This window comes from Bathycoccus prasinos (assembly GCF_002220235.1).
Source record: "Bathycoccus prasinos genomic : Chromosome_14".
Classification (NCBI taxonomy): Eukaryota; Viridiplantae; Chlorophyta; class Mamiellophyceae; order Mamiellales; family Bathycoccaceae; genus Bathycoccus; species Bathycoccus prasinos.
In genome coordinates, this window is record NC_023995.1 from 104512 (window position 1) to 128172 (window position 23661).

At 47.6% G+C, this 23661-nt stretch overlaps 17 protein-coding genes across 17 annotated transcripts; 7 read left to right on the top strand and 10 right to left on the bottom strand.

Annotated features, from left to right (window-relative positions):
* Positions 1 to 185: 185 nt before the first annotated feature.
* Positions 186 to 1109, top strand: Bathy14g00540 (the record flags this gene model as incomplete). Its single annotated transcript, XM_007509222.1, has 1 exon — positions 186 to 1109. One exon carries the CDS (start codon positions 186 to 188, stop codon positions 1107 to 1109), a length of 924 nt encoding a protein of 307 aa, XP_007509284.1.
* A 335-nt stretch (positions 1110 to 1444) lies between these two features.
* On the top strand, positions 1445 to 2497 carry Bathy14g00550 (autoinducer-2 (AI-2) modifying protein LsrG; the record flags this gene model as incomplete). Its single annotated transcript, XM_007509114.1, has 1 exon — positions 1445 to 2497. One exon carries the CDS (start codon positions 1445 to 1447, stop codon positions 2495 to 2497), a length of 1053 nt encoding a protein of 350 aa, XP_007509176.1.
* Positions 2498 to 2764: 267 nt separating this feature from the next.
* On the top strand, positions 2765 to 3295 carry Bathy14g00560 (14 kDa phosphohistidine phosphatase; the record flags this gene model as incomplete). The annotated part of the gene is made up of 1 exon (XM_007509090.1): positions 2765 to 3295. The coding sequence occupies one exon, from the start codon at positions 2765 to 2767 to the stop codon at positions 3293 to 3295; it is 531 nt and encodes a 176-aa protein (XP_007509152.1).
* Positions 3296 to 3357: 62 nt separating this feature from the next.
* Positions 3358 to 5021, bottom strand: Bathy14g00570 (predicted protein; the record flags this gene model as incomplete). The annotated part of the gene is made up of 2 exons (XM_007509013.1): positions 3358 to 3455; positions 3500 to 5021. 2 exons carry the CDS (start codon positions 5019 to 5021, stop codon positions 3358 to 3360), a joined length of 1620 nt encoding a protein of 539 aa, XP_007509075.1.
* Positions 5022 to 5213: 192 nt separating this feature from the next.
* Positions 5214 to 5606, bottom strand: Bathy14g00580 (predicted protein; the record flags this gene model as incomplete). Its single annotated transcript, XM_007509096.1, has 1 exon — positions 5214 to 5606. The coding sequence occupies one exon, from the start codon at positions 5604 to 5606 to the stop codon at positions 5214 to 5216; it is 393 nt and encodes a 130-aa protein (XP_007509158.1).
* A 256-nt stretch (positions 5607 to 5862) lies between these two features.
* Bathy14g00590 (predicted protein) lies at positions 5863 to 6777 on the bottom strand (the record flags this gene model as incomplete). The annotated part of the gene is made up of 1 exon (XM_007508962.1): positions 5863 to 6777. One exon carries the CDS (start codon positions 6775 to 6777, stop codon positions 5863 to 5865), a length of 915 nt encoding a protein of 304 aa, XP_007509024.1.
* Positions 6778 to 7100: 323 nt separating this feature from the next.
* Positions 7101 to 7791, top strand: Bathy14g00600 (Small nuclear ribonucleoprotein Sm D3; the record flags this gene model as incomplete). Its single annotated transcript, XM_007509229.1, has 3 exons — positions 7101 to 7215; positions 7395 to 7529; positions 7646 to 7791. 3 exons carry the CDS (start codon positions 7101 to 7103, stop codon positions 7789 to 7791), a joined length of 396 nt encoding a protein of 131 aa, XP_007509291.1.
* Positions 7792 to 7943: 152 nt separating this feature from the next.
* Bathy14g00610 (predicted protein) lies at positions 7944 to 10040 on the bottom strand (the record flags this gene model as incomplete). The annotated part of the gene is made up of 1 exon (XM_007509147.1): positions 7944 to 10040. One exon carries the CDS (start codon positions 10038 to 10040, stop codon positions 7944 to 7946), a length of 2097 nt encoding a protein of 698 aa, XP_007509209.1.
* Positions 10041 to 10462: 422 nt separating this feature from the next.
* On the bottom strand, positions 10463 to 11332 carry Bathy14g00620 (the record flags this gene model as incomplete). Its single annotated transcript, XM_007509031.1, has 1 exon — positions 10463 to 11332. One exon carries the CDS (start codon positions 11330 to 11332, stop codon positions 10463 to 10465), a length of 870 nt encoding a protein of 289 aa, XP_007509093.1.
* A 175-nt stretch (positions 11333 to 11507) lies between these two features.
* On the bottom strand, positions 11508 to 13538 carry Bathy14g00630 (unknown protein; the record flags this gene model as incomplete). The annotated part of the gene is made up of 1 exon (XM_007509119.1): positions 11508 to 13538. One exon carries the CDS (start codon positions 13536 to 13538, stop codon positions 11508 to 11510), a length of 2031 nt encoding a protein of 676 aa, XP_007509181.1.
* Positions 13539 to 13856: 318 nt separating this feature from the next.
* Bathy14g00640 lies at positions 13857 to 14750 on the bottom strand (the record flags this gene model as incomplete). The annotated part of the gene is made up of 1 exon (XM_007509156.1): positions 13857 to 14750. One exon carries the CDS (start codon positions 14748 to 14750, stop codon positions 13857 to 13859), a length of 894 nt encoding a protein of 297 aa, XP_007509218.1.
* A 94-nt stretch (positions 14751 to 14844) lies between these two features.
* On the top strand, positions 14845 to 15966 carry Bathy14g00650 (ABC transporter ATP-binding protein; the record flags this gene model as incomplete). Its single annotated transcript, XM_007509245.1, has 1 exon — positions 14845 to 15966. One exon carries the CDS (start codon positions 14845 to 14847, stop codon positions 15964 to 15966), a length of 1122 nt encoding a protein of 373 aa, XP_007509307.1.
* Positions 15967 to 16101: 135 nt separating this feature from the next.
* Positions 16102 to 16986, bottom strand: Bathy14g00660 (unknown protein; the record flags this gene model as incomplete). The annotated part of the gene is made up of 1 exon (XM_007509201.1): positions 16102 to 16986. The coding sequence occupies one exon, from the start codon at positions 16984 to 16986 to the stop codon at positions 16102 to 16104; it is 885 nt and encodes a 294-aa protein (XP_007509263.1).
* A 238-nt stretch (positions 16987 to 17224) lies between these two features.
* Positions 17225 to 18076, bottom strand: Bathy14g00670 (the record flags this gene model as incomplete). Its single annotated transcript, XM_007509166.1, has 1 exon — positions 17225 to 18076. The coding sequence occupies one exon, from the start codon at positions 18074 to 18076 to the stop codon at positions 17225 to 17227; it is 852 nt and encodes a 283-aa protein (XP_007509228.1).
* Positions 18077 to 18238: 162 nt separating this feature from the next.
* Bathy14g00680 (predicted protein) lies at positions 18239 to 19852 on the top strand (the record flags this gene model as incomplete). Its single annotated transcript, XM_007509026.1, has 1 exon — positions 18239 to 19852. The coding sequence occupies one exon, from the start codon at positions 18239 to 18241 to the stop codon at positions 19850 to 19852; it is 1614 nt and encodes a 537-aa protein (XP_007509088.1).
* Positions 19853 to 20072: 220 nt separating this feature from the next.
* On the top strand, positions 20073 to 21595 carry Bathy14g00690 (26S protease regulatory subunit 8; the record flags this gene model as incomplete). The annotated part of the gene is made up of 2 exons (XM_007509110.1): positions 20073 to 20235; positions 20538 to 21595. 2 exons carry the CDS (start codon positions 20073 to 20075, stop codon positions 21593 to 21595), a joined length of 1221 nt encoding a protein of 406 aa, XP_007509172.1.
* Positions 21596 to 21711: 116 nt separating this feature from the next.
* On the bottom strand, positions 21712 to 23534 carry Bathy14g00700 (predicted protein; the record flags this gene model as incomplete). The annotated part of the gene is made up of 2 exons (XM_007509098.1): positions 21712 to 23091; positions 23439 to 23534. The coding sequence occupies 2 exons, from the start codon at positions 23532 to 23534 to the stop codon at positions 21712 to 21714; spliced, it is 1476 nt and encodes a 491-aa protein (XP_007509160.1).
* Between the last annotated feature and the right edge of the window lie 127 nt (positions 23535 to 23661).

The following is a 23661-nucleotide window of genomic DNA, read 5'->3' on the forward strand; positions in this document are numbered from 1 at the left end:
GATAGATCGTCACGGCGCAAAAGGTGATACACGCATCGTGAATGCACGCGCTGCGAACCGAAGAGTAGTCGTCGTGGAAGAGTAACGCGCAAAATCGTTCACATTATGCGCTGAGTGGTGGAACATAATCAATCATCGCGAGACAAAACGAATACGAAAGAAGAATCTCAAGTGCGAAGCAGCCGATGGGGATATCCGGCGCGCAGAAAAGGAAGAAGAAAAAGGAGAAAGAAGAGCTCGCTTTGGACGTGGAGCGGTTGAAACTCGGACCGAGCAAGTTATGGACCGGGTTGGTCGTGCATCACAAGGATGTGTTCGTCTCGCACGTGATTCCGAAATTGAACGGGATGGACCGGTATTTCTTATCAAAGGTGAATACAGAGAGTCAAGATGCGCTTAAATACGCCGGGGTAAAAGTATCGAAATTCGGTGATAATGTTCAAGAATGTTCATCGATTTCGACGTTGGAATTGGTGTGGAATCACTTTCCCTTCGGATGTGAAGATGAGGAAGGAAACGTGATAGATCAAGCCTTGTTTTGCTTGGGAGTTTCTTTTACGAACAAACTCGAGTTTCTCAAGTGGGCGAGAGAAGTGAAACGTTGCGAGTGGGATGAAGAGACGATTAAAGTGGCAGCAGCTAGAGGCAATCTCGAGATGTTGAAATACTGTTTCTCTAATGGTTGCCCTTGTGATAAAAAAGAGGTGTGTGAACAAGCTGCTTATGGAGGACACCTCGACTGTCTTCGATTTCTTTTGGACAAAGTGAACCCTTCGCGAAAGACGGAAGAAGATGCGGCACATCAGGCAGCAGAAAAGGGTCACGTGGACATCGTGAAATATCTCATTGAAAGAAGAAAAATATCTGATAAGGTAAAGGAACACTGCATGTTAATCGCTACATGGTATGGCCAACTTGATTGTCTCAAATACTTAGTCGAAGAGGCCAAAATGCCTCTTAACAACCGTAAACACATCGCTTGCGCTCGGTATTACAAGCACACCGACTGCGAAAACTACTTGCTCGAAAAAGGGTCTCCAGAACCAACGGACGAAGAATACGCTGCCGTTGTCCAATTTATCAAAAGAACGAAGAAAAGCAGCACGTAGAACACCAGTAGAGCAGCAGCACTAGAAAGAACCATATCATCGAAAACACTTTCGTAAGAATAAAAACGAATACGAATACGAGAGAGAGAGAGAGAAAGAGAGACGTACCGCCCCGCGCGGAGGTACCACCAGGACCAGATAGACTACGACTAAAATCTGGTCAGTTCACTCTATTCGTACACAAACCAACCGCAGTTGCATCGTTACGTGCACTACTCGTCGCCATTTGAACTGCAAGCTAGTACCTTTCGCATCGTACCTTTCGCCGCGGTATTAAAAAATCTTCAGTCTTTTCTTCTCTTTTGCTTCGTCACAACGAAACACTTGAAACAAACATGTCGTCGCTTAACTCCTCCTTCTGTTCTGTCTCGAAGACCACCACCTTCCCTCGCGCGCAGAGCGACAAAAAAAGCGCTGTTTTTTGTTCCTCCTCTTTCTTGTCTTCTTCTTCTTCCACCACCCGCGCGAGTTGTATTCAAAGTCAACGGGGAAGTTTACGAACGCATCGGCGGTTTTCCAATTCCAACGCGCTAAAGAGGAATACGAAGACCATCAACGAGGGACTTCTGAGTGCGAAAGCGAGGACGGTCGCGATGTCCTCCTCCTCCTCGAACGACGAGCAAGACGTGAAAGACGTGCAAATTACGCTCGTGGATTGTTTCGCTGATGAAAACGACCGAGAAAAGATGACGACGGAAACGAGGCGAAACGCACGAGAATCCATCATGGAGCTGGAAAACGCGCGTTTCGACGCGTTGCGTAAAGACAACCAATTCGTCTTAGTGGAGATATTTAAAGGGAAAGAAGCACTCTCAGAGCATAAATCTGAACCGCACTATAAAAACTGGAACAAAAACGTGGAGTCTTTGATGTCGAAACCTCGGGCGAAGAGAAGTTACACACCGGTGTTTCCGACCAACGAGGATTGGAACCAGGTGAACACGCCTTTGCAAATCGATGAGAACGGGCAACAGATTGAAGTTTTGGAAGGGTCCGGGACGTCGGTCGCGTGCCACGTGACGATTACCGTGCATAAGAAAGACTGCGCCGCGTTTGAGAAGATTTCGATCGAAAACGCGATTTCCTCCAAGCTCGAAGAGGACGGCGGGTGTTTACGATTTGACATTTTCAAAAGAATTTTTAGCGAAGAAGACGAAAACGAAAACGACTCCGCGGAAGAATACTTGTTCGCGGAAGTCTTCCGGGACTCTCAAGCGCAAACATTCCACTCGCAAACTCAGCACTCGCAAAACTGGAAAACCAAAGTCGAACCGATGATGGCCAAGGCGCGGACGTGGATTCAATTCGACCAAGTCGTGTTCCCGACGGACGATAAAATGTGGGCCGACGGCGACGCGTGCGAGGAAGCGTGCGAAATGGCTTGGTAATAATAATAATACTAACAACAGAAGAGCGCATCTAAAGCAGCAAAATTTACTCATCGCTGATGAATGAGAACGAGATGCGCATAAAACGGATGATACTGATGACGAGAAAGACATTTACAGTAGCGCGTATTTAATATCTACTCCTCAGAACAAAGTTCCTCATCTCACATGCGCTCGAGCATTCCCGCGCGGTTCGTACTCTTTTCTCTTCAAAACCATCGTCCAAAAGGAATAATACGAACGCGAGCAAAAGTTCCCCTCGACAAAATGAGCGCAGAAGAAGAGACGCCTTTATTCTCGGACAGCACCGGCGAAGCGTTAAACGCGTCCGCCTGGAATTTGGTCCGGGAAGCGACCGCGTCGGCGACGAACGTAAACGCAGAGAACGAGGACACGAACGACGATCCTGCGTCCATGCGATGGATTGAACCTGTGAAAATGACACCTGGTAAACACAAATACGTTTTGATGAAAGTCTATAACGAAGAAAATGGAGAGAAAAAGTTCCTCGTCCGGTCGTACGCGAGGTGTTCGTACCACGCGGAGAACTTTCGAGAGGCGGTCGGTGAACTGAGAAAAGACGAGCGGATGGCGACGTTGAAAGCGCACGTCATCGGGGGGGGAAGGATAGAGTACGACGAAGAGAAGAAACGCGTGTTCGTGTACGGATACTCGATGACGTTCGGGAGAACGCCCGGGTGTAACAAAAAGACGATGGAAATCATTCGGAAACGCTTCGCGGAGGAGGACGGCGACGGTCCTCTCGCGGAGTGCGAATGGTCGGACGAGGGGTATTAGCTGTTTTAAACTCGCGCGCTATTGCTATTATTCTGTACACTTTACTCTACCAGCTCTCGAAATTACCAAAGCCTCCTGTTCTTTTCGCGGATGTTGTTGTCGCTTTCGCTTTCTTGCGTCGTCGTTCTTCTTCTTCTTCTATTTCTTCCGAATTCATAAACTTCGTCGCGTTTACATTCGCCGTCGATCCAGTCACGAATCGACCGATGCCAGACCCGACTATTTTAGGACCCATCTTTTTCTTCTTTTCTTCCTCTTCTTCCATTTTTTTCTCCGTGTTTGTTTTGACCGCCATCGTCGCGTTGGCGGTCTTAATATCGTCGTCGGCGACGCCTCCTCGTTTGTCCTCGTACTCCTTCTCCAATTTTGTCCACGGGTTTTGATGAACCGTCGTCTTTTCGATGATGATATCCACGCCGGATTTCTCGGGATCTTTATCGTCTGCTTCGATATCTTCCAACTCGTCCAATACTTTCAAACCTCCGACGACTCTGCCAAAGATTGTGTGTTTTCCGTCTAAATGCGTCAAATTCTTCCCGTACGTGATGAAGAATTGCGAATTGTTCGTGTCTTTACCTTTGTTCGCCATGGAGACAATGCCGCGTTCTTTGTGACTCAACACGCCTTTTTGTAAACCAAACTCGTCTTTAAACGTTTCGCCGTATATGGAGAAGCCTTTCTTCCCGGTTCCGGTTGGATCGCCGCCTTGAATCATAAAATTCGGGACGTTGCGATGGAATTTCACGCCGTCGTAAAAACCCTTCTCGCACAGATGGAGAAAGTTTTCGCACGTTCTCGGCGCGATATCGCAGTGAAGTTCCAGGTTGAGAGAACCAAACTGTTGAATGTCGAGACTAACGTAGCCTTTCTCGCCTTTTTTGGGATTCAAAAACACAGGTTTCTTCTCTTTGCCGCCTTTCAATCCTTCGCCGCCGATCGTGGACGTGAAGCCCATGGCTTGTTTACCGTCCGAGCGAGAGTGATTTTCTTCGAATCTTCGAGGTTTGAGAAAACGTTTCATAGAGTTCAAGAAACGTTGGCGTTCCTCCTCTAAAGGTCGTTTCAAGAAGTAATCGCGATCACTGACGCCTTTTTTCGAGTAATCGACGGGTTCCGCGCTCGAAAACGTCGCCGCGCCGGGCGCGAATTTCACCACGTCCGCCGCGTGCGGTTTGTCCGCGTACTGGTGAAGCTTCTTCAAATCTACTTTTACATCTTCGTCGTCGTCGTTGTTTCTAGCATCATTCGCTTTTTTCATCTCCATCTCCGCGACTTTCCCTCCGCCGCCACCTTTAAAAGCCTCTTTCGCTTCCTTCGTTTTCAACGCATCCAACGCTCTCTTCACGTCTTCTGACATCGCGTCCGCGTTGATACTTCCTCCTTCTTTCTTCACGCCGCCTTTACTCCCAATAAAGTTCGCGCCTTTTTTCGTGATCACGTGGTCCATCTTTTCTAACATTCTATTTCTATCGCCGCCGCCTTCTCGCGCGTTGCTTGTCGTGGCCATCGGATCTTGAACGATTAACAAATCATCCCTCGTAATCTTCTCGTCCGTCATCAAATCGCGCCATCTTTTCGGCTTTATCACCAACTCCTCGATCGCTTTGTAACTGTACGCGTACCCTATAATAAAGAAGAAGAAAGAAAGAAAATTTTGCGTCGTTGTCAGTGAAAAACATGCATCCGCGAATCGTCTCGAACCGCCATCCCAAAGAGCATCCGGCATCCGGCATCCGTCGTCGCGGGCGAATCAAACGAAGAAAGAACTTCATCCGCCCAAAAGTCGAATCCAATCCAACGAAATACAGCAACGTTAGTAATATACGCGAAAAGAACGAGAGCAAAACCGAAATCGTCTGCATCGTCTGCATCGTCGTCGAGCGCGTACAAAAACAGAGAAACAACACCCAAATGTCTCTTAAACCGTACCGGAACGTTTTACGACGCAAATCTTCGTCGAATCCGTAAACTCGCTCCCTAGGATTGGACACTCGTACGTAAAATCTTTGTTCCCTTCGCTTTTCTTCAGTTTCAGTTCTTTCAGGTCCTTTATTTGCATGTTTCGGCCGGTGATTGGATCCTGTTTATGTTTCAAAGCGTAGGGGAAAATGTTTTCCAAATCGTATATCGAGCCGGAATTGACATCAAAAACAGGCGTTTCGAACGGTAAAAAGGACAACGCGCAACAGTTGAACGGGAGTTTCTTTAAAGGCGCGTTGACCGAGGCGTTTTTTTTGCCACCGCCGTCGAGTTTCCACTCGGTGGCGGTGACGTAGCCTCGGTCTTTGGCGGCTGATTTCTTTGCGCCCATTTTGTGTGAGAAAATATGAAGATTTTCAGGAAGACGCGAAGAAGAATGATTATAACGCTCACGTAATAAACTCGAAAGATTGAGCATTCGCAAAACAGAAGTGCGGTTCTTGTTGTTCTCGTGTTGTTGGTTTCTTGTTTATGTGTGTGTGTGTGTGTGTGTGTGTGTGTATCAAAAATTGAGATCCTCGTTTTTGTTCTCGCTTTCCCGCCGCCCGCGGCGGGGAACCGCTTGGGACGAAGCTGCTCTTGGTGTTTTAGTGCTGCTCTTTCATTTCTTCGACAAAGTCAGCGTATTCTTCGTCCGTTGGTTCCGGGCACCCTTTTTCGAGCAAGTAGTTTACGCAGTCGGTGTGCTCTTTGTAACGAGCGGTAGCGATGTATGGCCAGTTGTTCAGAGGCGTTTTCGCCTCTTCGACTAAGTAGTTGAGGCAATCGAGGCGGCCATGCATCGCAGCGGTTGCCACGCAGTAAGGCTTCAAATCATCCGATATCTTTCTTTCTTCGACGAAATATTTCACGATGTCTAAGTGACCATGTGCTGCGGCTTGTAGTGCCGCTTCTTTTTCCGTATCTCGCGAAGGTTCCACTTTGTCGACAAGAAATCGAAGACAGTCGAGGTGTCCTCCTGCAGCAGCTTGTTTACACGACGCTTCTTCATCATACGGGCAATCATTAGAGAAGCAGTACTTTAACATCTCGAGATTACCTTTAAATGCGGCCTGATTAATCGACCATTCATCCCACTCGCAATGTTTCACTTCTCTCGCCCACTTGAGAAACTCGAGTTTGTTCGTTTTAGCAACTCCCACGCAAAACCAGGTTTGATCTCTCACGTTTCCTTCTTCATCTTCACATCCGAAGGGAAAGTGATTCCACACCAATTCCAACGTCGAGATGGATGAACATTCGTGTGGACACCACCCTAATGATACGTCTACCCCGGCATACTTAAGCACATCCAAACTCTCTCTATTCACCCTCGAAAAGAAAAACCGATCTGTCGTATTCAATTTCGAAATCACATGCGAGACAAACACATCCTTATGATGCAACACCAACCCGGTCCACAACTTCGTCGGTCCAAGCTTCAACCGCTCCATTTCCAAAGCGAGCTCTTCTTTCTCTTTCCTCTTCTTCCTCTTCTGCGCTCCAGATACCTTTTTCCCCATAGTATTCTTTTATTAATATCTACTAATATTGTCAAGAGCTGAATGAGACATGGGAGAAAAAATGGAAAAATGTCCGTTTTATTATCTAAAACGCCAACTTTGAAGACTTCTTTCAGATATCAATTCGACCAATGCTCGCAAAAAATTTGACATCAATCGATCAATCTCTTCCGTGACTCTCCACCGACGCGCACATCGCTTCTTTTTATTCACTTCTGCATACATCCAGAGCGCGTCAAAGATGGTCATTTCCCCCTAAAATTCGTATTTTGAGTAAAAACTCAAACAAAAAATTCCTCAAAATTTCCAGTAAGAGAGTCATCATGTCCTCCGTCGGGTTAGGCAAAGGCGTCGGAATACCGGTCAAACTGATGCACGAGAGCGAAGGACACGTGATTACGGTACCATCACTACACTCTTTTCTCTCTTTTTCTCTCTGTCTCTCTCTTTAATGTTGTTTTTGTGTGTGTTCTTTATTAGGGAAAATTCGATCGCTCAAAATGGTTCAAAAGAGCCGCCAAGTTGAGAGAAGGTTTACGAGAGACTACGAACGCGATCATTTTCATCCTCGTCGTCGCCGTGACATTATTATTAGTAGTAGTAGTATTAACAATAAGCGCTAACGAAAACGTTTCTTTCATGCGCACAACAGGTTGAACTGAAATCCGGAGAATTGTACCGAGGAACTCTGGTGGAAGCAGAGGATAACTGGAACTGTCAACTGACGAACGTGTCGCACACCGCGAGAGACGGTAAGACGTTTTTATTCTCATTTCGATGCTTCGTTTTTCTCTCTCTCTTTCTTTCTTTCTTTCTGACGCGAAAATGTATTCTCTTACTCTTCTTTATCGTCGTTTACGAACTAAAGGGAAACACTCGTCGTTGGAGAACTGTTACTTGAGAGGATCGAAAATCCGGATGGTTATCGTGCCGGATATGTTGAAAAACGCGCCGATGTTTAAGAAAATCGATCCGAGGACGAAAAGCGTGTTAGCGGGAGGCGGGAAGAAGTGATCCGGATGGATTTAATGAAGAAGAATAGCTTAAAGAGTTTAATTTGTGATGATGTAGTAAATATAAAATAATATAATCCGCGTGTGATGTAATTTTACGAATATAATACCAAGGAAGGAGAAGGATTGAAGATGAAACTCTTTCGGGTTCAATCAATCGCGCGCCCAGGCGGGCGATCGATCGTTCGTCGGCGAAAGGCGAGTTGAGCGCCGTCGAGTCGCGCTGTGTGTCCCGTTCGTTCCGTTCGTGTGCGGATGCTGCTTTTTCTGCTGCTCCGATTCCTTCTCTCTGCTAACACTATTTCTTCGTTTACTACTCTTCATACCTGGCGACGACGCCTTCTTCTTTGTCGTCGTCTGAATCGTCGTCGCGCTTTCGTCGTGCTTGTAAATGTCGTACACGTGTTCTTGAACCATGTGCACTAAATAGAACAAGCAATGGAGAGGAACTAAATACGGCAGATGTTCTCTAAACGATTCGTTCTTGTGGAACCCGAGTAACCCGACGATGCTCCCGACAATCATCGGGTGTGGGATGCCTAGATTGTACGGAAACCCGTCGACAAAGTTCGGCGCGCATTCGCCGAGCTCGACGCCAAAGTACGTTTGGTCCACGCCTAACGCGTACGCCGCGGAGAAGGATAACGAGTACCCACCGAGAATCATCGCTAACGAAATCAAATCGTATTCGAAATACTTGATGAAGTAATTATACCCCAAATGACACAAAGCGATGGTTTTGAAAAACACGACGTTTCGTTTAAACGTCCCAAAGTTAATCCCTTCTCGAATTTGGTACGTCGCGATGTACATGCAATAGTGCGTGTACGAGGTAAACGCCAAAAAGAAGTGTTCGTGAATGAAGTTTTTACCGACGTAATACGCCAATACGACGGCGACGATGGAGTTCAACCCGGCTCTTTTCTCCAACTCAAACACCGACCTCGTGACGAATAAGACCATGAACGCCATGAATTTCCAAAACCAATTCGACGGCGCGATTGTGTTCAAGAACAAGTTCCTCGCCGCCCAGTTATAAAACGACGCCAATTTAGCTAGAAATCTTCCCAGGAAACCAAAACACCTCGGGTACACGACGTAGTGTAACTTCATCGTGACTCTTCGATCGGTATTTCTCGTCGGCAAATCGCGAATGATGTGAATTTCGCGGTGGTAATCGAAACCAACCACGTCGCCGTCGGATAAACACGACCCCGAACCTTCCATCGGGAAAATAGTTTCCACCTGCTTATTTTCGTTGACGGCAACCATGCACCTATACACGAAACACCACGGATATACCGACCACGGTCCGTCGCAGTGTTCCATGTAAAACACCGTGTCGCTGTTGAAATTATGGTGAGAACTCGCGACGTAGATTTCATTCATGGAATAAATCGGTTCCACCGCCCACGCGTCCGAGCGAAACTTCTTCGCAAACATCCCCGCAATCGCCTCGCTGTCGATGATAGTATCGAACGCTTTTTTCGTTTTCCCTTTCAATTTCTCAAACCACCAGTGCGCGGTTCGATCTCTCGACGGATTTTCCTTCGACACGAAATCGTAAATATCTCTCAAAGCATTCGTCTCTTTCGCTCCGGTCAGTTTACATCGCAACAAATAGTTATGCGCGACAATCCAACTCAAGAGAGGAACGTCTCTCGTCTGCCACAACGCGTCGAAGCACAAAGGTAACAAAAAATACGCGTGTTCGATTAACAGCGATTGCCAATTTTGGAGATTCTTCTCCGATTTTGAGGAGGACATGTAGCTTTGCTGGTACGTCTTCTCGAACGTAATCACGTGCGCGAGCTCTTGACCGACGTACCCGCACGCGAACAACATCGCGCATTGTTTCAAGTTTGTCACGTACTTAAACTCAACTAAATATTCGCTCAAAAGAGACATTCCAACGAGTGAAATCCACGTGAACAGTAGCGTCGTCCCTTTGTATTTCGTCCCGCGCTTTCGTTGGTCTCCTTCATCAAAGTGAAACGTCGTCGTCATCGTCGTCTTCTTTACCACACCCATCGTTCTCGGCAAACTCATCGCGTATATCAAAACGAGCGTCCTATAAATCCACTCCTTATCCTCCGCGAGTAAAATCAAAGAAACTGCGATTGAAACGAGCATCGCTGGCGTCGTGATCAGGTGTAAAAAAACGTTCAATCCGTTCGAATGAAATTCGCGGAACTTTGTTGCGGTGACGTCGAACGATACAGACGATGTCTTTGCCGTCGTCTTCTTCATCGTATTCGTGCGAAAGTGTTGTTACGATGGTATTCGTCACAGAAGTGCACGTTTTGAGTGTTTGTGTGCGAAAAGAAAGAGCGAAAGCGCGGAGAAAGAGCGCGAATAAATGAGGCTTGAAAATGGAATATTCGTACTTTGAAAAGGGGCAGGTGACTCACATTTTCCTCTCGTATTAGAGCGAGAATACGCGTTTCTCTCGCTCTCGTCTCTTTGTCTCTCTCTTTCTCTGATTCTGTTCTTACCAGAGTTTAGTACATGTCTCTCTCTTTTTCTCTGATTCTGTTATTACACGAGTTTACTATATGCTACTTTTGGAGGATGGTTTGTTGTTTGCGTTTTCCGCCTCTCTTAGTATACTATTGCGAGTGTTTCTCTCGCAACGTCTCTTTCTCTCTCTCATTCTGTTATTACGTTAAGTTTTATTCTGATTCTGATTCTGATTCCACGCTGTGTAACTCTCCATCTTCGTAAGACCAGCCTTCTGGTAGAGGACAGTTATTGTCGAGGAGGTATTGTAAACATTCGGTTTGGTTGCTCTCGTGCGCTCTTCGAACGGCCTCAGAGTCCCACGGCGCTTTGGCGGTTTCGTGCAAGTACTTCAAACAGTCTAATTGGCCGTTCATGGCCGCATTTTCACACGCATCTTCGGTATATTCATCAAACTTACGCTCCACAAGATATTCGAGTATGTGAAGATGACCATTTAAAGCCGCCAAATAGGCAGTTTCTGAACCCCAAGGCGCTTTGACTTCTTCGCGTAAGTATTTGAGGCACTCGAGATGACCGTTTTCGGCAGCACATGCACACGCAATCTCATTGCCAGGACACTTCTTTGCAACGCAATACTTGACCATTTCCATATTACCTTGCATTGCGGCCGCATTAATCGTCAATGCATCCCACTTACAATTTTTCTCCTCTATCGCCCACTTGAGCAACTCGAGTTTATTCGTGTAAGCAACTCTCCAGCAGAAATTTGTTTCGTCCCACCGACTCGGCCACAACGATTTATGCTCCCACGCTACTTCCAAAGTCAATATCGACGACATCTCGCTCACTTTAAACCCCTTTTCCAACTCCCCCTTGCGAGTTGATCTCTTCACCAACGCTCTCGTCTCTCCATTCACCTCGTAAAAGAATTTCACATCATTCGAATTCAATCTCGGAAGAATGTGTTTGAAACAAATATCGTCGTTATCCACGATCAAATCCCACAACAAAGAATCTCTCTGACCAACCTTCCTCTTCCTTAATCTCGTCATCGCGACGCCTTTTTCTCCCGACGTCATCGTCAAAAGTTTCTTTTATTAGAAAACATTATTTTCTATTCAAATCGAGCGTTTTTCACGTGTGTTGAAATGAAGGATTTTCCTCGTTCATACGTAAAACGAGAGCGTTTAAATACATAACACGTAACATACTACACATAACACATAACAACTACTACCGCACTACCGTATACTTTTATTTCGTGTTCCCCTTTCTTTCTTTCGGCAAGCGGCTGTCTTTTAAAAACTTTTGGTACTCTTTGTTCATCTTATCGTACTCTTTCTCGTCCCAACCGGATTCGTTGTTTGAACTCGCTTTTTTTAAGGACGCGTTCATCTCTCGCACCTCGTCGAACTCGTCGTCTTGCGAGGCGGAGGATAAGCGCTTCGAGGTATCACTTTTGGTGATTGTTTTCGCGGTTTTGGAGGTGCGGTTGCCGAGGAGTTGCGAGGAGTCTGGGTTTTGGGCGATGGCTTTCGTCCAGCGTTGCTTTTGTCGCTCTCGGTCGGCTGCGAGGCGGATTTCTCGTTCGGCTCGCTTTTGCGCGCGCTCGCGGCGGTTTTTGCGCACGCGGGAGGAGGTGAAGGCCAATAAGAGGAAGGAGGAGACGTAGAGCGCGGTTTGTTGGATCGCAGCCGGGGAGAGGTTGGTTGGCGCGGTAGCGATAGACGGCGGTCGGATGTTTGTCGTCGCGAATTGAACCGCGGAGGTGACTTTGTCGCCAATCAGAGTTCTCGATTGTTTGGCTAAAGAAGAAAACGACGACGGTGAAATCTTCGTCGCCAGAGTGGAACCAGCTGCGGAACTTTTCGTGGCTTTCGTCGTCTTTGTCTTTTCCATCTTCTTCGATGTCAAAATCGCTTTCTTCTGTTGCTGAATTGGTTTCAGTTTTTCGACGGATTTTTTCTTCTTTTCTTCTCGCTTCGCCGTCGCGGACGATGCTACTTTTTTCGGTTGTTGTTGTTGTCGCTGTTGAATTTTCTTGTTGTTCTTTTTCGTCGTCGTGTTCTCAATAATCTTTTCTTTTCTTTTCGGCAATTCAATCGAGAGCAAGGAATCTTTCGTCTTGGTCGCGACGTTGGATGCCGTCGACACGGTTTTCTTTACCGAAGAAACAGTCGCGTCTTTCGCCTTCACCGAAACATCCGCGACGGACGATCCGATCGATTTCGAAGTTTCAAACGCCGACGAGGACACGGATTTAGAGAATTCCGCGAACGACGAAGCGCTTTTCGAGAGTGATTCTTTCGTTTGCGTCATGTCCGGCAAGGAAACCTTCGGCATCTGAATTGTTCTTTTTGACGTAGTAGCGCTCGTCGTCGTCGTCGCTTTCGTCTTCTTTTTCTTCTGCTTCTCATCGTTTTTCTTGTTATTCTTCTTCGCATCCATCATCGTCTTTTGTTGTTGTTGTTGTTGTTGTTGTTCTTGCATCATCATCTGTTGTTTCGCCTTCTCCTTTTGCTCTTGTTTCTTCCTCTCCGCGTCGATCTTCATCTTCGCTTTCATCTCGAGCTCTTCCTTCACTTTTTGCGCTTTCATCTCCGCCTCTTTTTGCGTCTTCGCGCGTTCTCGTTCAATCTCTTTCGCCTCTTCCATCTTCTTTTGCAAAAGTTCTCGCTTCAAAATTTCCACGTTCTTGCGTTTCTGTAACTCCGCCTTCAACTTTTCGCCCTTGGCGTCAAACTTCGTCTCCGTGCCGTCCGATATCGACTTCTTGAACCGCTTCTCCGTGAAGTACGTCTTGCCGCGCTGAAAACTTAACTTTAAGGGAAAGTTCTCGGACTCACCAAAGGGAGTGTTTTTGGAAAACTCTCGTTTCGCGCGATCTTTCCACCGCGCGCTTCGCGTCGGTTTCTGCGCTTTCTTTGAAGTCTTCTTTTCCTCCTCTTTGGGAGAAGAATTGACAAAAATCGGTTCCAAAATCCCAGTCTTTTCCGCGAACGCGCACCAACTCAGGAACACGATCAGACTTTTTCCACCGGAGGAAACGCCTTGCATATGGTACGTTTCCATCTCTTCTTTGTTTTTGTCGTTGTCGTCTTCTTCTCGCGGAGGTGATGTCGTCATCGACGGGGGAAAATCATCATTTGCATCGCTTCTTCGTTTCGATCGCGCGGCGGATTTAACAACGACGCGGGTTCGTCGTAAACGCGCAGAGCTGCTGCTCGCGCTGATGCCTTTCGAACGAGCAAAAGGAGCTCGCGCGGCGAAAGAAATCGTCGTCATCGTTCTTATTCTTCTTAGTCGTTGTTAAATACTCTGATTTGTATAAGAGTATCAATTTGTCTGCGTGTGTGTTCAAAAGTGAAGGACTTTTATATATATATGAGGTTTTAGAGGAAAATGTCCAATCTGAACACCAACATGATACTGTGAGTATGAGGAGCAAAACGACTTCGAACGCTCCTCTAGCTCTAAAAACACTGCTTTTTTCTGGGTTTTGATGCTTCTTTACATTTCGAGCGTGCTGCTCCGTGTGCGCGTTGTGATTGCGCAAAGTCTACGATACGTGCGCGCTCGCGCGTTATTAGTACAAAAGTAGTATTATTCAGAGAGGTCTAATTCTGATTCTGAATCTAATTCTGATTCTGAATAGTCTGGCACGTGGAGCTCTCCATTCGCGTACCACCAGCCTTCTGGGAGAGGACAGTCGTTGTCGAGGAGGTATTGTACACAGTCGGGGTGGTTGTTTTGATGTGCTTCTCGTACGGCCTCTTCGTACCACGGCCATTTGGCGGTTTCGTGCAAGTACTTCAAACAGTCCAAGTGGCCGTACTCGGCCGCCCACCGACACGCCCGTTCGTTATATCTATCATACTTACGCTCAACAAGATATTCGAGTATGTGGAGATGACCATTTTCAGCAGCCCAATCGGCAGTCCTAAAATCCCAAGGCGCTTTGACTTCTTCGTGTAAGTATTTGAGTACCTCGAGATGACCATTTCTGGCAGCATATGCACACGCCCTCTCATCCATAGGACATTCATTTGCAACGCAATACTTCACCATTTCCAGATTACCTTGTAATGCGGCCATATTAATCGTATATTCATCCCACTCACACTTTTTCTCCTCTCTCGCCCACTTGAGCAACTCGAGTTTATTCGTTTCAGCAACTCGAAAGCAGAAATATTCTTCGTCTTTGCGCCAGCACAACGATCGATTCTCCCACGCAAACTCCAAAGTCGATATCGACGACATCTCGTGCACTTTAAACCCCTTTTCCAACTCCCCCTTGCGTGACGATCTCTTAATCAACTTTCTCGTCTCCGTATTCACTCCGTACAAGAATTTCACATCGTTCGAATTCAATCTCGGCAAGATGTGTTTCTCCACGACATCGCGACACACGCCTCCCGAAAACGCACCGGCGTTTCGAAACAACCTCCACAACGCGTCGTTGTTTTCCTCCTCGACCGTGTCTTCGCTCGAAGTCATCATCAGAAGCAGTTTTAAAGGTCGTGGCCTTTTTTCTGTGGATTTCCCCCAAAAACGTCAGAAAAGAGAGACGTAAAGACGTACAGCTGTGACGATGTTTACGACGTGTGCGACGCGCTTTTACACCAAAACGACGAGAAACGCATCGCCTCCGTCCAAAGCCTCTGTGAACGCTTCCTTTCTTCCGTCGGTTCGGCCTTTGTCTTCCTCTAAAAGAACCAACAACAACAACAAAACCATTCGTCGTCGTAACGGTATGACACTGAACGCGTTTGGAGGAGGAAAAGGTTCACCTCCTAAAGAAGAAGAAGAAGAAGAAGCAAGGAATGAAACGATACAAACGATGCGAGAAGAAGAACGAATGATGTTTTTACGAATCGAAGACGTCTCGCACGTCCCACCGGGATCGGCGAGACCGACCTTGACGAAATGCTTCGTTGGATTCCCGAAACAGGGTTTAGTGTTACTGGTGGGAAAATCCGGAGCTGGGAAGAGCACTTTGTTACACTTAATCGCCGGTCTATCCGAACCAACCGAAGGCGGGATTTATATTCTCGACGACGACGAGGACGAGGAGTATGAAGAGGAGGAGGAAAAGGAAGGAGGAGGAAAAGCGACGTCAACGCAAATGTTGCAAACGCGACGAAGAAGAAAAACGCACACGCCGGCGGCGGAGCGGACGAAAAAAGTCGGCCTGTGCTTCCAGTTCCCCGAGCGGCACTTTCTCGGGAGGACGATTTTAGAAGAGCTGACGTTCGGGTGGCCGCAAAACGCGAGGTCGTTTCGGATGCGGCGAGAGCTCGCGGAGACGACGAAGAGAGCGTTGAGAGCGGTTGATATGCAGGAGTATCCGTTGGAGAGCGAGGTGAAGACGTTGTCGGGAGGGTATAAGAGACGATTGGCGTTGGCGTGTCAGTTGGCGAGAGACCCGAAGGTTTTGTGTTTGGACGAGCCGTTAGCTGGGTTGGATTGGAAGTCGCGGTCGGACGTGGCGAAAGTTTTAGAAAAGTTAAAGAGAGAGAGGTTGATCGTCGTCGTCACGCACGACGTGGAAGAGATGAAACGCATCGCCGATTTCGCCTACCGAGTGAGAGATAACGGGAAAGGAATCGAAGAGGAAATAGGTTTAGCCGAAGGAGGAGGAGGGCTTTCGTGGTTCGAAAAGGGAGATGAAACTACCGCGGCTTTGAAGAGCGAGTTTGGCGAGTTTTTGTAGTAGCAGTTTTGTTCACGATCAGAGAGAAAGAAGAATTTATTCGCGTATCTAATAGTACTAGTAGTAGTAGTCGTTTTTAATACACGTACTGGTAGTAGTAATTAATGCACAACTACCAACACCTCCTCGTCCTCCTCACCCTCGCGGAACGTCTCCCCAACCGCAATCTAAACACTGACCGTTCGGGTCTAACAAATGCTCCAACGTCCAAAGCGACGACTTCTTCGGGTCGTTCGGGTCATCCTTCTCCTCCAACGCTTGCTCCCAAGTCTCCCTCGTCTTCGCCTCCTTCCTTTTCCTCAAACACGCTAAACTCGCCACGTTCATTTCCACGTTCGTCTCCCCGGTGAACTCTCGCACCGCTTCTTCCAATCCTCGATTGTGCCCGACGATCAAAACGACTTCGTCCGTCTGTTCCCCCTCGAACGTCTCGCTCTCCCCGATAATCAACTGCTTCACGTGCGACCCAAACACGCCGTCCATCCCGGCGTAGTGATAAATCGACCCCAAATACACCACGGTATTGTTGTTGCTACTGGAAGAAGAAGAGACTTTGTCGTTGAAAATTGACATCGTCGGTACTAAATCCATCGCCATCAGCGTCTCTCGCGTCCGCCTCGCGCTCGAGCACACGATCCGCGTCGGCATCCACTCCTCGCCGCAAATCGTTTTTAAATTCTCCGAGAGTTTCTTCGCGTACGTAATGCCTCGTTCGGTTAAAGGTCGATCGATGTCCCTCCTGTATTTTTTCTTCTCCTCGTCTTCCTCCGCCGCTTCCGAATGCCTCATGAGGATCAGACGAAACGATGCAGATTTGGAGGAGGACTTTTCATCATCGTCATCATCAGCTGCTGCTACTGCTACTGCGTCTCTTCTCGCTTTTAACCGGTGTCGTTGTTTTCTCGTCGTTCTTCCTCGATTATTATTCACAGGAATACTTCTGAGTACATCATTCCTCCCGGGAACTCCTGAGGGTGTTGTTGTTGTTTCTCTCGCGAGAATAACGGAGGTTGTATGCATCAGATAGATGCTTCTTGAAAAACAGATACACTTCTCTCTCTGCTTTTGCTTTTCTTCGCTTTCTCGCTTTCAAACGCGTCTCTGTGTTGCGTGTGATACGAATAAGGTCTGCTGCTTTGTTTTTCTGGGGAAGTTTCTGAAACAGATATTAGGGTGAGTGTGTCTCTTTTTTTACAAGCGTAAATGGTGTATTTCTTTCTCTCTGTGTGTCTCTCTTTCGTGTGTGTGTGTGTGTTTATTACGAGGTGTGTAAAGTTCCGTCTTTGTAAGACCAACCGCGTGGGAGAGGACAGTTATTGTCGAGGAGGTATTGTACACATTCGGAGTGGTTGTTCTTGTGCGCGTCTCGTACCGCATATTTGTCCCACGGCGCTTTGGCGGTTTCGCGCAAGTACTTCAAACAGTCTAAGTGGCCGAACTTGGCCGCATCTGCACACGCCAATTCGCTATATTTATCATACTTACGCTCGACAAGATATTCGAGTATATGAAGATGACCATTTTGAGCCGCCCTTGTGGCAGTCCAAGAATCCCAAGGCAATTTGACTTCTTCGCGGAGGTATTTGAGGCACTCGAGTTGACCGTTTTCGGCAGCAAGTACACACGCCCACTCATTAATAGGACACTCATTTGCAATGCAATACTTTACCATTTTCAGATTACCTTTTAATGCGGCCCTATTAATCGTCCTTCTATCCCACTGACACTTTTTCTCCTCTCGTGTCCACTTGAGCAACTCGAGTTTATTCGTTAGAGCAACGTTACAGCAGAAATATGGTTCGTCCATCTCTTCTTCCACTTCGTGGTCATATGTGCCCCATGGATAATGTTCCCACGTAAACTCCAAAGTCGATATCGACGACATCTCTTCGATCTTAAACCTCTCTTCCAACTCCCCCTTGCGTGACGATCTCTTAATTAACTTTCTCGTCTCCGTATTCACCTCGTACAAGAATTTCACATCGGTCCCATTCAATCTCGGCAAAACATGCGTGAAACAAATATCGTCGCACTTCACGATCACATCCCACAACACCAAAGCATCTCTTTCCCCCGTCCGTCTTTTCGTCCTCGTCGCTCCGGAAGACATGACGAGACGCAACGAGAGAGAGAGAGAGAGAGAGAGAGAGAGAGAGAGAGACGCACACGAAAAACAAGAGCTTCTTCTCGTGTCTTTTTTTAGAGAGACATGTGATTCTTTTTCTCACGATGAAAAACGACCGTTTCGGACATCAGAGACAGTTGGAAAAAAATGGATAAACTCTTCATTTTGAGAGCATACAACACACGCACGATGCGGTCATCTCAGAAACGAGGACGGTTCGAAAAAGCTCTGATGATGAGAGCGACTTTGTTTCTGCGAACGCGACGAGAGAACACTTTTCATCGTCGTCGTCGCGATAATATCAGCAGCAGCAGCATCACCCTCCGCGCAGAGGACACGCGAGACCAACGGAACGCACCGTTTTCCCCTCACGGTGAGAGGACGCGGACGACGACGAAACAGACGCAACAGAGAGCGTTACACTATGAAAACGTCCTCCTCGTTTTAAAAGAAACCGCGTTGCTGAAATACACCTCCTTAGTCGGCGCGGCGGAAACGAACGAGAGATACGGAGATTCGTACGAAAATGTCGTCCGCTGGGACCGATTGAAAGCGAGACACGAAACGCACGAGAAGGCGGTTTTGAAAGGTACGCGATTACTACTGTTCTTATTTTCGAGTATTCTTACTATTCTTATTCTTATTACGACGACATTAACGTTAACAACAGTGCAAACGTTCTTGAAAAAATGGCAAGAAGAGAGCGGCGGAAAGCTTAAATACGCGCTCGTCAAACGAGATTCGCTCTCGGAGAAGGATTTGGATGGGGTGGATTTAGTCGTCGCGTTAGGTGGAGACGGGACGACGTTGATTGCCAGTCACTGGATTAGTTCTTCTTTGTCTTCGTCGTCGTCCTCCTCCTCCTCTAGGAACGATGGCGGCGATGCGAAATCATCGTCACTCGCGAGCGATAGGCCTAAATTGATCGGGATAAACACGGACCCGGCGGTTTTAGCGCCGTGCTTAACGTTCACGAAAAAAGCCGAAGACGAGCGGCGGTCGACGGGATGGTTGTGCGCGGCAGATGCGAACGACGTGGAGGATGTTTTGAAGGAGATTTTGTTCGCGTCGTCGGAAGATAATAATAATAGTAGTAACGAATGTAGCGATAGCATCAACGACGACGACAACAAAGAGAGCAGTAGAAATAGCAGCGGCGTAAATAGTTTGATAAAACGGCGTCCAATTCGTGCGAATCGTATTCGGATAAAAGTAAACGGCAAGACGTGGAAGACGATGCCGCTGGCGTTGAACGACGTGTTAATTTGCCACAACTCGCCGGCGGCGTTGTCGAGGTATTCGGTCTTGCTCGAAGAAGACGACTTGGTCAATAAACCTCCAAAACACTCTGACGACGACGACGACAAAGACGACGAAGACGGAAATAAGAAGAAAAAGTTCGAAGCGTACTACCACATCCGCTCCTCCGGCCTCCGTTTATGCACCGCGCTCGGCGCCACCGCCGCGATGAAATCCGCCGGAGGTTTCGCCATGTCCCGCGACGACGCCCGCATCCAATTCCACGACCGAGAACCGATATATTACGACCACGAACCAAAACCTCCCGGTCGCGGTCGAGGCTTTTACCAAGCGAACAAAACGACCAAGTTTCGATGGAACACGCGAGTTGGAAAAATCTACGTCGACGGCGCGCACGTGTGCCACCACATTAAAATCGGCGACGAAATCGAAGTCGAGAGCGCGATTGGCGACGAGGTGGAGATTTATTGCAGGAATTTTAGGAACATCGCTTTGACTTGACACACCCTGACTTCGTTCAGAGAGAGAGAGAGAGAGAAACGGTAGTTTCAATCGATAAATCGATTCCTTTTAAATCTGTCATATTTAGTAGAAAGAGCAGAGAGAGAGAGAAAATCTGTCCTTTCTGCTAAACCCTACACCCTAAACCATAAAACGTCCAGATCGTGAGCGCGAGAAACTCTTCATTACGAAGAGGAAGAAGAAGTTTAAGAAGACAAAGATGACCTCAATACTCGCGGACACCCGAGACGCAAACAACAACAACGCGCTCGGTCTCAAACCTTTCTTCAAAGGCAAAGTGGAAGCGTTAGAAATCGCCGTAAGGGACGGGACGCAAAATCTTCGACGATTGGAAGCGCAAAGAAACGAGTTAAACTCGAGAGGTTTGTGTTCGTCTTTTCATCGTCAGCGCGCGTGATACTCGCGCTCGTTTATCTTTGGTGTCGCTTTTCGACGCGCGTTTTGTTGTTTTTGATCTTTGTCTTCTTCTTTGTGCGCGTGTGTGTCTGTTTGTAAACGTCTGTTTTTGGATGGGGATGGGATGATGTTTGAAAGATCCACCAGAGAGGCGAAAAGGAGCGCGAAACGAGACGAGACGACATTTCGCGATGAACACCCGTTTAAGAAGAACAAACGCTGACCTAATTTGAAAACTACTCTCTTGTTTATTTATTATCACGAACAGTTCGAGCGTTGAAAGAGGAACTCTCTTTGCTCCAAGAACCCGGGTCGTACATCGGCGAAGTCGTGAAAGTGATGGGGAAGACGAAGGTTTTGGTGAAAGCGCATCCGGACGGGAAGTACGTGGTGGATTTCGACAGGTCCATCGATTTAGCAAAGTTGACGCCGGGGGTGAGAGTCGCGCTGAAGAACGATTCGTACGCGTTGCATTACATATTGCCGTCGATGATTGATCCGTTGGTGTCGCTGATGAAGGTGGAGAAGGTGCCGGACTCGACGTTTGATATGATTGGAGGGTTAGATCAGCAAGTGAAAGAGATTAAAGAAGTCGTGGAGTTACCGATTAAGCACCCGGAGTTGTTCGATTCGCTAGGCATCGCGCAACCGAAAGGGGTCATTTTGTACGGTCCGCCCGGGACGGGGAAAACGTTGCTCGCGAGAGCCGTCGCGCACCACACGGATTGTTGTTTTATTCGCGTCAGTGGTTCCGAATTGGTGCAGAAATATATCGGCGAAGGCGCGAGGATGGTTCGAGAACTCTTCGTCATGGCTCGCGAAAACGAACCGGCGATTTTGTTCATGGACGAAGTCGATTCTATCGGTTCGGCTCGAGGCGGCGGCGGCGGATCCGGCGGCGATTCGGAAGTTCAAAGAACTATGTTGGAACTCTTGAATCAATTAGATGGCTTCGAGGCGTCAAACAAAATCAAAGTCATCATGGCAACGAATAGATTGGACATATTAGACCCGGCGTTACTTCGCCCAGGGAGAATCGATCGTAAAATCGAGTTCCCGAATCCAACCGAAGAATCTCGCGTGGACATTTTGAAAATTCACTCGAGGAAAATGAACTTAGTCAGAGGCATCGATTTGAAATCGATCGCGAGTAAAATGGGAGGGGCGTCCGGGGCGGAGAGTAAAGCGGTGTGCACGGAAGCTGGGATGTACGCGCTGAGAGAGAGGAGAGTGCACGTGACGCAGGAAGATTTCGAGATGGCGGTGAGTAAAGTGATGACCAAAGATACCGATAAAAACATCTCGATCAAGAAGCTCACTTTGTAGTAGATACATTTTGCAATAAATAAAAAACACACGTATTAGTATGATAAAACAACACGCATTCTCTCCCTCTCTCTCTTTTATTAACTTTTCTCTCTTAAACTCTCTTAAAATATTACTTATTTGACGCTTTTTTCGTACGCCTCCCATCCGGCTTTTCGATACTCGCTCGCCGCTTTCGCTGGATCTTGCGCTTTATAAATACCTCTCCCGACGATGATCACGTCCGAGCCGTTGTTGCAGATTACATTCATCGGAGTGTTGTATTGTTGGCCCATGCTATCGCCGCCAACTTGTAACTGCACGCCTGGCGTCATGTTGATCAAGCCTTTAGACCATTCGACTTTCCAGGCGTTTGGGTTCGTCGCGATGAAACCCATGACAAAATCTTTGTGGTCTTTGGCCATTTGGATGGCAGCTTCGGTGTACGCGCCGTTCGCCATGGTACCTTTAGAACTCATTTCTGCGAGGAGAAGTAACCCTCTTTTCTTGGGTAAACCGACAGATTTTAACCCGTCGATGATCCCGGATCCCGGCACGATGTGCGCGTTGGTCACGTGCGACCAGTCGGCGATTTTATGCACGCCGGAGGAGTACTGCCCGACGACCGTGTTGCCGATATCGGCGAATTTACGATCTTCAAAGATGAGAAAGTCGTGCTTTTTCGCGATCGCTTGTAACTTTTCGCCGAAATCTTCCGTGAAATCCGGGTACAAATCGCAGTGCGTCTTTAACATGCAAATTTCCGGGCCTAACGTTTCCGCGAGTTCGAGCAATTCCTTCGCCGTGTCCACGTCCGCGGCAACGCACAAGTTCGACTTCTTCTTCTCCATCAAGTGGAACATATCTTTCGCGCACTGGTTGGAAGCAATCTTCGCTCTTCCCGCGTACGTTTCTCTTTTCGTCTTTTCTTCCTTCGGCTTGTCGCCTCCGGTTTGGTTCGCCGCGATGAACTGTTGCACCTCCTCCACCAACTCCTTGCTCATTTTCCCTTCCTTCTCTAAAACTTTCAACACTCTGCTCAACGGCAACACCGCGTGCAATTTCAACCCGTTCTTCTTCAACGTCTGCTCCCCACCTTGCTCTCGATCGATCAAAACCACCACGTCCGTCGTCTTCAACCCGACGTGTTGCAACGGATGCACCGTCTCCATCACCGACATCCCGCTCGTCACTAAATCCTCAACCAATAAACACGTCTGCCCTTTCTCAAACGCACCCTCGATCGCCTTCTTCGTCCCGTAATCTTTCACCTCTTTCCTTCGCATGAGCATCGGACAATCGTGGTTCAAAGACATGCACGTAGCAATCGGAAGCGCCGTGTACGGAACCCCGCACATGTTGTCAAACTTCGCTCCATTATTCGATAAAACGTCCCACATGCACTCCGCCACCGCGGTTAACACGTCCGGATACGATACAATCACGCGTAAATCGATGTATATCGGCGATTGGAGGCCGGATTTTAACGTGAACGAGCCGAATTTTACCGCTTCAATCTAGATTTTTTATATGACGAGAGATTTTTTGAAGAGAAAATTTTTGTCAATTTTGAACCTTTTTTTTGGTCTGTCGTTTATGGAGAAAAAAGAAAGAGACGAACAACACGGAGACGAAACCCGCCAGCCGGCTGCTTTTCCTTTTCCGAAGCGCTTCCCGTTTGGGAGGACCACCGCCGTTTGAAAAGACCGCGCGGCGAATAACACCGACGATCTTCGAGACGCGCGCCTTCAAAAGACGACGCGACACGGAGACGACTTTTAACCGGGAAAAATCTTTCAAAATGTTTGAAAATTCGAACGCAAAAAGCATGCGACGGACGAGACGATCGAGAGCGTAAGAATACCTCGTGTAATCGCAAAACCAACGCGTCGATGCGTTCGTCCATCGTTTTAACGTTTTTATCGCTGCCAGTGCTCGAAGGGACGCACGAGCGGGTCATTTTGTTATTCGAGTTCCCCATTCTCGAGTTTGTGGTGGTGATTTTTCTGAGGTTTCGTGTGCTTGTTTTTTCTCTTCTTGTAGTATTTTCTGGTGTGCGTATGTATGCGCGGGGCGTGTTATTACAT